The sequence below is a fragment of the Emys orbicularis genome, chromosome 6 (genome assembly GCF_028017835.1).
Source record: "Emys orbicularis isolate rEmyOrb1 chromosome 6, rEmyOrb1.hap1, whole genome shotgun sequence".
Taxonomy (NCBI): domain Eukaryota; kingdom Metazoa; phylum Chordata; order Testudines; family Emydidae; genus Emys; species Emys orbicularis.
Genome location: NC_088688.1, coordinates 112,381,926 through 112,396,401, shown reverse-complemented (window position 1 = coordinate 112,396,401; position 14,476 = coordinate 112,381,926). Strand labels below are relative to the sequence as shown.

At 43.0% G+C, this 14,476-nt stretch overlaps 1 protein-coding gene across 1 annotated transcript in view; it reads left to right on the top strand.

Annotated features, from left to right (window-relative positions):
• UHRF2 (ubiquitin like with PHD and ring finger domains 2) overlaps positions 1 to 14,476 on the top strand; it is a 178,798-nt gene that overhangs the window by 58,523 nt on the left and 105,799 nt on the right. Inside the window, exon 3 of the mRNA XM_065406006.1 lies at positions 3,217 to 3,479. Coding sequence (XP_065262078.1) covers positions 3,217 to 3,479 — 263 coding nt within the window. The remainder of the gene's footprint in view (positions 1 to 3,216; positions 3,480 to 14,476) is intronic.

Genomic DNA, 14,476 nt, shown 5'->3' with positions numbered 1-14,476 from the left:
CCTCCTTCCCCCCCATCCCCCTGGCAGCCTGCACCCCAGAGCCTGCACCCCCAGCCAGAACCCGAACCCTAATCCTCTGCCCTGGTCCTGAGCCCCCTCCTGCACCCCAAAACCCTCATCCCTGGCCCCACCCCAGAGCCCACACCCCAACTCTCTGCCTGAGCCCCCTCCCAAACCCCTCGGCCCTACCCCCACCACACATCACCTTCATATTGGTGCACATAACACAATTCATTCCGCACATGGACGTAAAAAATTAGAGGGAACATTGGCGGGGGCTACTCTGGGAGAGGAGAATGAGAGAAGAATGTGCTCGGGACTCTCGGTGTCTTCCTTATCTTTTTGCTGACATTTTTTACCTGGAAAATTTATACAATCTGGACCTATGTTACAACTTCCTCTCATAGGAAATCCCAGGAGTAGCTGCAATCAGGGGTAATCTTTGGTAATGTCATTCCCTCACAGTTTGGCTGTCAGGAAGATGAAGGTAGGGAAGTGCAGGATAATGCAGACTCAGAGTGATGTAGGAAGGTCGCCTCCATAGCTAGCTCCCCATGTGTTTTTAAAATGAGGGATGATCAGGACCTAAGCCATCTACTTACCTATTTTATTTATCGCATGTAAGAACTGTTGAATGTTGGAAGAGAGTGGAATCTGGGAATTTACATGAGAAAAATATAAGAGGGTTAAATTGTGGAAGATGGTTGGGAGTGAGGGAAGAGAAAGGGGACTAGTGATCAATTAACTTCTTATTTATTTGAACACCAAAACCATGTAACTACTATGATAGATACCTGTTCTCACCATGGTCTTTTTTGTTTTACATCTTTATCCTCCATTCTTCATCTATTATGCTCTTTAGGATAGGATCTGTGCCTTCATTAGTGCTTGTAAAGTATTTAAATACTCACACATTTGAAATAGTAGTAGTAATTACTATCACTACTAAAATTTTTTTGCACCTTTCTTATATTAAACAAGTTTGCATAGGTTCAGAAAAGATTACTCTTTGAGGCAGTATTGTCGAGTGGGTAGTTAAGGGCTGTTTCTGTCATTGCCTGTTAGCTTCAGTGTCCCTACTTGTAAAATGGGGATAATACCCACTTTGAGAATTTTTTGGGGGGGGGGGGAGGTAGACGCTTTATATAAGGAATGTATTATTACAGAAGAAGAAAGGGGTGTAAGTGTAGTTTCTTTTTAAAAAGTTGTTTGGCAAAATAACTAAAACTAAATAAAGCCCTGAAAAGCATCTGTTAAAGTGGTAATAGTTGAAATGGGCCCAGCAGGAACAAAAAGCCACATCTCAGAAGTTTGTTTTAAATAACTTGGACCTGGTCTGAGCAGTATTAGAATGTACTTTTAATTTGGTAGTATGTATTTCTCCTTTATATGCCATTTCTTCTTTTGGTACAACTCCGTTCTATCAGACTGCTACAATATTGCTTTGCTCAGAGTACAGAGTGGATGGAGGTACAGTGAAACCCCGCTATACCGCGATGTTTGGGGTCCAAAAAATTACATAGCGCTAAATGCGGGGTCGCGGTATAGCGGGGTTTCAAGCTGGTCAGTAGTCCCCAAGGCAGTGCATTGATGTGCGCCGCCTAGTGCCCAGCAGGGGAGAGAAGCTGCAGCCCTGCGCCTGCCGGGGACAGTGAGCACCGGCCCCCGCAGCCCTGGAGCTCTCTGTCCCCGGCAGGCAGGGGGCCGCGGCTCCTCTTGAAGCCGGAGAGAAGCCGTGGCCCCGCGCCTGCCAGGGACAGAGAACAACAGGGCTGCGGGCATCGGTGCTCACTGTCCCTGGCAGGCGCAGGGCCGCAGCTTCTCTCCCCTGCCTGGCACTTCTCTCTTCTGCCTGGCAGGCGTCATGGCGTTGGGGACCACTGGTACATACAGTACTGTATTACTGTATGTCTTAAACAGGGGCCAAATTGTGATCGCGTTATATGCGATTTCGCGTTATGGCGGGGCGCCTTATTGCGGGGTTTGACTGTATTACGTTATTAAGAGTGATAGATTTTTGTAGATGCTGTTTTGAATCCAGGTTCATGTTTCAGATATCTGTACTTATTTGTTCAGAAATAAAGTTTAAAAAAAAAACCCCAAAACCCAACCGTAAGTAACTGATCTGTTTTCTACCTAAGTGGTCTTGTAACTTTAATCATAGAGAAAACATTGCACTGTCAAAGTAACATTTTTAGTCAACAGAAGAATTTAGGTGAACAATCTATCTACTTTAAGTGAAATATATTATAGAATAGCCTAGTTGCTTGGTGATGTGCAATTTCTCAGCAATTGTACTTCATTTCCAGGTTCAGGTTCACAGAAGCTAGGAATGTTATTGTGTCCAAAGTTGTGTTTCTGAGGGCAAGTCTACCCTACAGTGCTACATTGGCACAGCTACATCGATACAGTTGTGCTGCTGTAAACACACTATGCCGACAGAGTGCTCTCCTGTTGGCATAATAGCTTCCGCCTTTCGTGGAGGTGAAATAATGTCGGCGGGAGAGTGTTTCCCGCCAACATGGCTCTGGTGTGGACAAGGCTTAGGTTGATGTAACTTGTGTCGCACAGGGGAGTCTTTCACACTCCTGAGTGACATAAGTTACATGGACTTAAGCGGTAGTGTAGACCAGCCCTTAAAGGTGTAAGATGAATGGAAATCTCAATCTTGGTTAGCTGTGGTAACAGCTTTGATAGGTTTGGAGAGCCTTTTCTTGTCCTCTTGGCTGGAGGAATCAAGGGCAGTGCAGGATTAAAGGAAACATCTAGGGGGAAAATAACTATTCCATAATTGAGGAACCAGTGAAGTCTTAGAAACTCTGTAGGTGGTGAGCTAATATTCTGAGTTCCTGCCCTTGGGAAGACAGCTGCTAAAGGTATAAATATTGATGATTGGGAACAATATTGTGGAGGAGGAGAATGATAGACTACTATTCTAATTTTTCTTATAAAAATCTATCTTGCCTAACAGTAGTTTTTGTTGAATTACTTATAAATGATCATGTTAAATATTATTACAGGTGGGTCAAATATTAAAATTCTACCCTAAAAGCACAAAAATTAAATGTAGGGTGTTTTTTTTTAATTTAGTTACACAAACTGAGAGTACAGGTTAGCTCAAAATGACCAAGTTGTTTAGCCAGTTGTTCTCTTTTCCCCATTTAACCCGATTTTTAGGAAATAAACATTAACTCCTTGTCAAAATTTTATTTTTAGATAAACGAATTGGTGGATGCCCGTGATGTCAGCATTGGAGCCTGGTTTGAAGCTCACATAGAAAATGTAACCCGAGCAACAAAAGGACATAAGAATGGTAAAGCTCAAGCAAAAAGTGGCAATACTTACAGAAGGACTAATGGAAACTTAAGCCAAGATCATTCTAGAGAGAATACAAATAATTTGGACAGTGCACCTTCAACATCTTATTCAGACTGTATGGACACTGATGAAGATGCTATTTATCATATCAAGTATGATGAGTAAGTGCTCCTGATATTGTTATGAGGACACAATGTGAATTTATTTGGTTTGTGTAAACCAAGAATATTGTTGAAGAAACTTGGATCCTAGAGAGAGCAAGTTCAAAATTACAACCAAAAAGCAGTATTAAGAAGCCATAACACATTTCTTTTGGATTTAATGACTAATCGGGGCGTGATGAGAATTTTTTTTTCTTACTCCTGAATTCCTATGAAGTATTTAACTTTTATGGCTCACCTTTATGAAACTTAAAACCCTCCCCTTAACAAGGAAGTGACATTAAAAATCAGATTTGCTGTATCTGTTTTGCTGCGTAAGACATGAGTATAAGTAAAGCATAACTTTTTAAAATTTATATTACTCCCATTGAAGTCCAAATGGAGAGACAAAACTCTCATGGGAGCAAAATCTGGTGCTTGAATTGGATGAATTTGACTCAAGGGTAATATTGATGCACAAAGTTACCAGTCTGCCTTTCATGTAAATCTTTACAACCAATCCCCCAATTGAGGGATTGAAAGCAATTCCATAATTTCAATATGGAATGAGGGTGTTGGGTGAAAAAATAAAGATTCAAACCTGCAATGAATGTGCCAGTGTAGACCCCTGTGTCAAAGTCCCATAGAGTTTAATGGGATTTCGCTACACAAGTCCTCACTGGTGCATCAGCTTACAGAATTGGGACCAAGATATTAAAAGCATCCTTCCGTTTAAACACTTTTAGCAACGAAAGGAATAACGTTGAATATTCCGTTACATTGCTGAGTCTAAAAGACATGGTGCTTTTGTGTTTTGAGTCTTCATAGTAGAGGATGATGCACGTACCCTTGTACAGGAGTATAAAGGAGGTATACCTTGCTGAGGTTAATAATTAATGTTCTTCATCAGAGTTTCAAAAGAAACTTTAAATCAGCAATGTCTGTTTTAAGTTTTATTTTTTCAATATAATACAATAAAACAATTATTGCTAGGAGATGTAAAAATTGATTTGCTATTTGTTGGGGACCGGAACATAACTACTTTTAGCTACTCCTGATAGTAGTGGGTTTTTTTTAATGTGCTCATGCTTGAGGATCATTGTTTTTGTCTTTGTGCACTATCTGTTTAGTTAAGTTTTTTACATATGCATCTATATAAACAAGTCATGTATCCATATATGTAAAATACAATCTCCCTCCCCCCCCCCCCAATATTGTAGTTTAAAAATATCAGTAAGATTAAAAAGTTACAAGAAAATCCTGCAAAGTACACCTCTACCTTGATATAATGTTGTCCTCGGGAGCCAAAAAATCTTACCAAGTTATATCGAACTTGCTTTGATCCACTGGAGTGTGCAGCCCCGCCCCCCTGGAGCACTGCTTTACCGTGTTATATCTGAATTCGTGTTATATCGGGTCGTGTTATATTGGGGTAGAGGTGTACCTTAAAAGCACTAGATATGATTAAAATATCACTATAGTGTGACAGAAGTGAATCATTCTGTGATTTCAAAGATCCAGTTTTAAGACTGACTGACTTTAAGATAGAACAGAGTTGTTTAAAGGAGAGATGGTGGCACAAGCAAAAGCTTGTGGAAATGGCTTTTGTGACCACTAGAAGGAAATTGTTTCATCCGCTCAGCTATTGTCAATTCATATGAGTCTGAGAATTACTGGAGAGGTGAAGCAACCCTGGAATTAGAAGATATAGGATGCATGATGTCACTTGCGCAGACATACGACAAACACAATTTCAATTCTATTCCTCTACTGTCTGTACCATAAGGTTTAGCTGTGCATTTCTAGCAGGTGGAGACAATCAACTTTTTTGGCTTCCTTTAATATGATCTGCAGCAGGTTTGTATTCTTAGCTAGTGACCATCATAACTGCATTGTTTTATTTTTTTAACTGTCTGAAATTGCCTGAAAGTCGTGATTACCTACTTTCACTGGAATGAACTTTCTAAATATTTAAAGCGTGAGCTTCTGAGAACACAGTTTTTCTGAGGCTGTCTGGAGAGCAAGATCTCTGCATTTTTCAGTTAGTAGGGAAAGCTTCAGATATAAAGTTATCCCCTGGCAGACAAAACAGCTATCTAGTAATCAGGATGAGTGTTGCAAATCCATCAAGGTCCAACTTTAATCAAGTGATGTGGTCTTATTCTTCTGTGTGGAAAAACACAGAACATTGCTCAGTAATTAGAGAGTTTAGTAAGATTTCTGTTCCTCTTTAAATGACAGCTTCTTCTGAATCTAGACAAACCACAGATTATGTCCACATGTATCTTTATTATTTATTTGCATTGTGGTAGCACCTAGTAGCCCCAGGTATGGACTAGGTTCCTGTTGTGCTAGGCAGACTGTACAAACATAACAAAAGTATATCCCTCTCTCAAAGACCTTATTAAAGACAAATTTGAAATACTCTGCGAATGCCACCACTATCCAAGAGTAAATCCCTATAGAAGAAATAGAAAGCAGCACTCAGTATTTTTCCAAGAATTGTTATATCAGCCTCCATCCTTTTTAGTAGAACAGTCAAACAAATGAAATTTGTAGAAAAAATTACACAGTCTGACAATGTTGTATCAGAGGGTATCGTCACACTAATTGAACTTGCCTTAAAATATAAATGGAGTTAGCACGGTCATATCCATCTCCCAGTGGATAGTCTTTTGAGGCACGTGAAAGTCTCACCATTAGACACCATTGAAAATTAGTTTTATCTTGCCAGTAACTAACTTTCTCCAAGTGGGCATCAGCTGTTCTGTTAGGCCAGTACTCCTGGTCTCTCAGCCTTCTTTCCATGCTTTTGAGGTAGACTCAAGATCCCTCTTATCTTGCCCCATCCCAGTTGATTGTCAGCTCCCACATTTCTCCCCGCTGGGACCTATATATAAATATATATAATTTTATAAAAAGATTAGCAATTGAAGTGCTTCACTAAAAACACTTTCTCTTACTCACTCTCTAGATCTCCTCCTATCAAACCAGAAATGTTTATTCCTGTGCTCTTTAGAACAACAATTATATAAGCACAGGGTGGGTTCTAATGGAACAGTGGGAACACTACAGGTAAGGAAACTAATTTTACCTTTCTCCTATGTGGGTACCCACTGTTCCATTAGTCTAGTACTGATGGGAAATAGCAAGCAGTAATAAAAATCCTCCAAGAAAATTGGGGGCGGGGGGGGGGGGGGAAGGGAATAGTCATGAGAACCAAAACACAGTTTTATCCAACAACAAACATTTTTCTTTTTTAAAGGATTTATTGCAGAACACAGAATTGAAACTAAAAGATCCTTTATTCAAAAAGTGTGCCATATGAGGCTAAAAATACTATCTTGTGTGAGCCAAGTAAAGGAAGTTGGCTTAAGACCATGTAGCTGAAAGACAGTTTTTATTGTATGGTCCTGCTCTACCCTTGAAGTAGTCGTTGCACCTGGCCAAATGAGCCTTGTCTGCACCCGGGGGTCTTCAATAGACACCTGAAAAATAGCTGACAAAATATTTTCTGGGTGGAAAATATTAGCTGTGTACTCTGTCCCCTATATAAAATGAGCATTATCGTTATTTGTGTTTTCGTAGTGTCTAGCAGCTCTAGTCAGGGACCAGGACTCTGTTGTGCTAGGCACTGTACAAACACAGAACAAAAGTGTCTATTGGACTTCCTCTAAGGCCTTGTTATATGTAAATAGAATTATTCTAGGGCTGTCCATTAATTGCAGTTAACTCAAGCGATTAATTTTTGTGAGTTAATTTGTTTTGAGTTAATCACGATTAATCACACAATTAATAATAGAATACCAATTTACATTTATTATAATATAAAATAAATGTTTTTTATATTTTCAAATATATTGATTTCAGTTATAACACATAATACAAAGTATACAGTGCTTACTTTATATTTTTTATTAAATATTTGCACTGTAAAAAAGATAAACAAAAGGAATAGTATTTTTCAAGTCACCTCCTACAAGTGCTATAGTACAATCTTTCTTGTGAAATTTACAAATGCAGATTTTTTTTTTTTTAACTGCACTCAAAAATAAAACAAAACTTTAGTGACAACAAGTCTACTCCATCCTATTTCTTGGTCAGCCAAATGCTAAGACAAACAAGTCTGTTTACATTTATGGGAGATAATGCTGCCTGCTTCTTATTTATAGTGTCACCTGAAAGTGAGAACAGATGTTCACATGGTACTGTTGTAGCTGGTGTCGCAAGGTATTTATGTGCCAGATATGCTAAATGTTTGTATGCTTCGATCACCATTCCAGAGGACGTGCTTCCATGCTGATGACTGGTTCTGCTCGATAATGATCCACAGCAGTGTGGACAGACGCATGTTCATTTTCATAATCTGAGTCAGATGCCACCAACAGAAATTTTCATTTTCTTTTTTGGTGGTTCAGGTTCTATAGTTTTTGCATCGCAGTGTTGCTCTTAAGACTTCTGACAGCATGTTCCACACCGCATCCCTCTTCAGATTTTGGAAGGTACTTCAGATTCTTAAACCTTGGGTCAAGTGCTGTAGCTATCTTTAGAAATCCCACATTAGTACCTTTTTTGCGTTTTGTCAAGTCTGCAGTGAAAGCGTTATTAAATCGAGCAACATATGTGGGTCGTCATCTGAGACTGCCATAACATGAAATATATGGCAGAATGTGGGTAAAACCACAGACCAGGAGACATACAATCCCCCCCAAAGGGTTCAGTCACAAATTTAATTAACACTTTTTTTTTTTAAATGCGTGTCATCCAGATGGACGTATGTCCTGTGGAATGGTGGCCGAAGCATAAAGGGGCGTATGAGGGTTTAGCATATCTGGTACATAAATATCTTGCAACGTTGGCTACAACAGTGCCATGCGAACGCCCGTTTTGACTTTGATCCAAGTGAAAAGCAGTATTCCCCTTAGGAACAAATGCAGGAAGTGGGATAAAGACTATCCTGTCAAGAAAAATGTAGATAAGGGCTTTTTGATTACTGTACCAAGTTTGCCCACTCTTCTAGCTGAAAAGACTGCTAAGAGGAAAACCATCTTGACAGGGATGCTTCTCCCATTGGCTCAGAGAGAGGGTTATTGGGTATTGGCAATATGAAGTTGAGGTTTCCTAATAGTGGGTGCGGTAGATGTCTTTGAGAAACTCACTTATGAAATCTGGAAATGTATAGCTGAAGCAGTATGTTGGAATTTTTATTAGTGAGATCTCAAAAGTTTCCAGAGCTGAGACTTGTCCAATTTATCAGAAAGTGCTTGGAACCCCAAACCAAAGTAATCTTGAAATTTCTCCTACATCTCTTTAGTAGGAGTATTTTAACAGTAGGACTGTGTTCTCCAAATCCTCTGTAAACTTGATTAATTGATGCCTTTCTGGATTTAGTAAGCAATATAGATTCTGGGAATAGTCCTTATAAAGGAGGTGAGATCAGTCAGGTTCCAGGCAGTATGTCTCATGTTGAAGGATTTCTGTTAGTAAGATTGCTTTGGTGAATGTAATCTCCAGAAGGATCCATGGTTGATGAGACTTATTCAGATGTCTATTTAGGAACCACAGACATCTGGGTCAGTATGAGTGATGATTGTCTTTGCTTGACACTGGCCATCTTGGCAGTCAGAAAAGAGGGAGAAGGCATGAGCCAAACATCGTGTCCAGGACAATGACAATATGCCTTCTCCTCAGACCTAGGGATACTGGTGTCAGCAGCAAAACTTCACTGTTTCCTTGGGTAGCATAGAAGACCACTTGGAGAAACAATCACGTCTCTATTAACTGCTTTAATATAATTCCATTTCCTGCTTTAACGGTGTTTGCTTAGCCAGTCAAACTGATAGGTGCTTTTGTTATAGATTGTCTTGATTGACAGATTTTCTTCAGGGAATAGGAAAAGAACTGTTGAGTCACCACGTAAACTTTTCCTTGTTGTTCCACCTTGATTAATCAGATATACCATAGTGGTGGTGGTGTTGCTTTCCATGTGTATAAACATGCATTAGAAGTGAATTTTTGGGAGCCAGATGTGCTGTGCATTGCATTGCTTGTTTTAAATCTAGTAAATTGATTCTGTGTTGAGATTCTTGGAGGTTCCACTTGCCCTGAACTTGATGGAGTTCCATCTGTGCTTTGCAATCCAATAATTTTGGCATCTATAATTCTGATTACTGGGGTTCTGGTGTGTCAGTCTGGGGTCTTTCATTGTATCGTTGAAGACCTTTTCCTCACTCTGGGAAAGATGAATCAGTGATGCGCGGATCAACCCTTGGCTGACTGCTCCTGGATGTTCTAAATAGAAAATTCTGCAAAGAGCAGAGATGAAGCATTGGTTAGGTTACTACTACTACTATCATGCTAAACAGAGGGATGGGTGTGTCAGTTCCCACTCAAGAAATCCTCCATGAGATTTCAAAACTCAAAGAAACCTCTTGGGTAACTGGACTACATTAATATTTGGCTGAAAAAGAGCCCCCTCGTGACTGAGAATGCTTGACCGTCTCCTGCTGCAAACAATAATGGTTAAGGTGAAGGAAGGAGTTGTCAGTTTTCAGTATTAAGAAAAACCTATGAATAAGGCTACGCTTTATTCACAGGTATTTTTAGTAAAAGTCATGAGCAGGTCATGGGCCGTAAACAAAAAATGACCTGTCCGTGACTTTTACTATACAACCCTAATTAAAACTTGGGGGGGGGGGGCAGTCCGGGGGGGTCGCGGGGGGAGTTGGCCTCAGACCCCATTGGTGCTGGGGAGAGGGAGGGTTGGTGGGGCTGACAGGGGCTCCCTACCCAGCTCCGCATGTCCCACCACAGCCACCGGCTGCACAGCACCCATTGTCCGGGAACCAAAGCCAATGGGAGCTGCCAGCGCGGGCAGTGCGCGGAGTCCCCTGACCCCTCCGCCTAGGAGCTGCAGGGCCATGCCAGTGGGAGCTGGGGAGCCACCCACCCCAAGGTATGTGCCCCCTCCACCCACTCCAACCTCCTGCCCCTAATCCTGAACCCCTTCCCACACACCCAAACTGCCACTGCTGCAGAAGTCACGGTATCCGTGATTTCCATGACCTACATGACACACTCGTAGCTTTACTTATGAACTCCAGTACCTGTATCTGTACCTGAAGGAAGAGACAGCTATGTATTTTACATCAGTGGTTCTAAACCTTTTTGTGCTCAGGATCCATTTGTAAGTGTTTATGGCCTGTCGTGACCCAGTAAACAATTTGGGGGTGGAGGCCCTAGCGTGGTTTCGGTTGGGTCCTACCCACTGGCAGGGGAGGGGAGGGGAGGGGAGTTGGTTGCTGCCCGGCATTCACCCCACGGTTGCGGCTCTTATGCTGTGGGGCTGGCTGGACTTGGCTCTCCGCTCCAGGCATTGCAACCTCTGGGGTTGCGGTGCCAGTCAGGTTTGGCCCTGTCACCCTGACTGGATCAAATTTATCTGAGTGGAGTTGTGACCTGGCTCATGGGGTACAGTGCCTCTCACTCAAATTTGGCTTACTTGGACTCCTGTCGTTATGACATCTCGGCCAAACGTAAGTGGCGCTGGGGCCCCAGAGGTTGCAATGCCTGGAGCAGGGAAGCAAGCCCAGCCAGCCCTGTGGGACAGGACCCACAGGAGCTGCCACGTAACCTTTGAAACATTCTGTCGACCCAATTTTGGGTCCCAACCCACAGGTTGGGAAACCCTGTTTTAGATTACCATAATGGTGAATGGCTGAACTGGTAAAGAGGAACAGATCCGAGGGGGTGGGTTTGCGGGCGGTGAGGTCTCTACCTGTGGTTGGTAAAAGAGATACTTGTAAGTCCAAATTCACTTTGTGACCACATGAGAATTTTGCTATGCTAGTATTAAGATTTAAAATTAGAAGTAGGTTCAGTAAGGATACAGCTAACAAAGAAAAGGTTTCTTTTTGTGCAATATCTATTGAATATTGGATCCTTATTATACCTTTTTTGTCTTTCTCCTTTTAAAATATTCTATGCTAAGTTTATAACTTAAATAAAACCACGCTGGAGCCCATTGTGAATATAATTTCTAAAGAACTTTTGTAGCTTGAGGATACTATACCAAATTTTCTACAACTTAGGTAAGCTAAACTTAGTGGTACAACTAAGGGTATGTCTACACTGAAATTAAACACCCACGGCCAGCCCATATCAGCTGATTTGGGTGGGGGGGGGGCTCAGTCTACAAGGCTGTTTAATTACAGTTCAGACTTGGGCTGGCGTCAGGGCTCTGGGACTCTCCCCCCTCGTGTAGTCCCAAGGCTCAGGCTGGAGCTCAAGACCAAACATCTACACTGCAATTAAACAGCCTTGTATCTTGAGCCCTATGAGCCTGAGTCAGCTGACACGGGCCAGCCAGAAGTGTTTAATTGCAGTGTGAATGTACTCAAGAGCAGAATTTAGCCCACTGTCAGTAGTGTATTTACTCCTGGGGGAATTCTGCGCCACTGTGCATATGCAGAATTTATGTCCCCTGCAGATTTCTTTGCTTCCCTACAGAAAAAGGACTTTCTGATGTGGAAGCAGAGGGAAGCCACAAGAGCAGTCATGCAACCCTCCTTACCAGTATGTTTTGGGTGCCCAAGGCAGCCGGCAGAGATGTACATCACTGTGGAGCTGGTGGTGGAACTGGGAAAGACCCAGCTGGTGACTACCACCCTGCGCCGGGCTCAGCTGCTAGTCCTGGCTGGGCTGGGGAAGACGGGACTTCCTCTTTCCCTGCATGGCATCTGGGATTATGTCAGACCCACCCTCAGATTTCTCCCCCAGCTATAGGAAGCTCTGCAAACTCTTCTCCCCCTTCCCCCACAATTGCTGCACTGACCGAGCCTCACCCCCGCACACCCATAACCCCCCTGACGAGCCCCATTCCTGCTGCACCTGGACCACCCCAACGAGCCACCTGCACCTGGATCCCCATTGTACTGAGCACCAACCAGCTGCACCTGGATCCCCACCCTACTGAACCCCACTCCCCCAGCATCTGGACCCCACCATTGAGCCCCCCCCACCCAGACCTTCCCACCCAAGCACCCCACCCCAGCTGAGCCTCAACCACCTTCACCTGGACCCCTGAAGAGTCCTGTTACCGTTGCACCCAGAACCCCACAACAAGCCTCTGTGCAGCCAATGTCCCCTGAAAAGAAGTCAATCCAGGTCACTGGCGGTGGTCAGCATTCACATAATCTGATCCACCTTTGACACACTAGGCCTCCTGATCAAATCAGACAAGTCAGTCCTGTCTAGAGTGTAGAAAACAGAGTTTATTGGTGTGGTCCTGGACTCGACAGATGCCAGGGCTTTACGGCTTTAGATAAGATTTCGTACGATGCAAAGCCTCATTCTGGACTTAAAGGCTTATCCTCTCACTGTGGTGAGAGGCTGTTTAAGGCTGATGGGGCACATGGCAGTGTGCCCTTATGTGGTCCAGTACACCAAACTGCGCCTCAGACTCCTTCAGGACTGGGTGGCAGAGGTATATTCTCCAAGAAAGAACCACATAAACATGTTAGTGCACATGTCAAGTCACATCTTAACCTCCCGAGATTGGTGGACGCATCTGCCCAGTGTATGCAAGGGAGTTGCTTTTGCCCCACCTCGTCACTCTTGCTTTAGTGACGGATACCTCAGACGTGGGGTTGGGGGCTCATCTGGGACACCTGCAGACACAGGGTCTCTGGTCACCCCAAAATCTCAGTCTACACATAAACATCAGGGAGCTGTGGGCCATCTGTTTAGATTGCATGGAGTTCCTTTTTCACATCAGGCAAATGGGTGTATTGGTGCTGATCGACAATATGATTGCTGTGTTTTATGTAAAAGAGCAGGGAGAAGCCTGGTCCTCACTGCTCTGTTGGGAAGCAATACTGTCTGGGGGCCCATGGCTCAAAATACACTGGCAGATCACCTGTGGAGGTTGTTTTTCAATCACCACAAGTGGTCCTGTCACTCAGACATAGGAACGTCCATTTTCCAGCTCTGGGCAGCTGCCCAAGTGGAGTTGTTTGCAACAAGGGATAACACAACAGCCTAGGTTCGCTGACATGCGTTTTTACTGCTGTGGTCAGAAGGGCTGCTATGTTTATTTCCCCCCTCCCTTCTGCCCAGAGTTCTGTGCAAGAACAAGGCCAGTCTTATACTGATTGCCCCAGCTTGGCCCCATCAACACTGGTTTTCACAGCTCTTGGACCTCTCAAACAGCCCCCAATGTTACTCCTGCTCCAGACACTGACCTAGCTTCATAGAATCCATGGGAGCATTCGTTGAAATGCTTCCAGTTCCACGTGCAGGGCCAGAAAGACGGGCAGAACCCCGGGGGAGAAAGGAAGGGATAGGAAGGACAGTGAAGCACTCATGTCTCTTCCCTAGCTTATCTGGGCAGTAACAGGTCAGGATATGACACCTAGTTGAAGAGATTTGGTAGAGGAGTGGCCAGTCTGTGGTCTGTTTCAATGGCCATTAATTGCCAATTAAATCAGAGGCTTTCCATTCACTTCGGTGGACTTGGATCAGTCTTCTAAGCATGGGCTGTTGACTTTGGGCTATGGTTTGATGATCAATGTCCTAGCATGTAAGCTGCCATCAGCAGCAGGCACCTGTGGCAGTACAGTTACTACTTGGAGCAACAATAAAGTACAGTGCAGTGTGGTGTTCCCTGGGCCTCTGAGCCACCTTGAACTGCAGGCAACATGCCTCCTTCACTTTCCAGCGTGCCTCAGATTCATAAGTGTAGGATTTTGGCCTCATGGTCTGGAACCAGTTCAAGTTGGTATAGCTTGTAATACTGATAAACTCATGAGCACTGCTAAAACTTCTAGAAGAAATTATTACGAAGTGGGGATTTAGTTTGAGTTATAATTCAGATTAATATTAGCTAAAAACAATTAAACATTTAACAAATATTTTCTTTTTTATAGTAGTTGTAGAGAGAGTTGTTTGCACATAATGGGTGTGTGTCCATCCATCCCCTTGACTGGAATTTGTTACAAAATAGAATCTCCTTATACTAT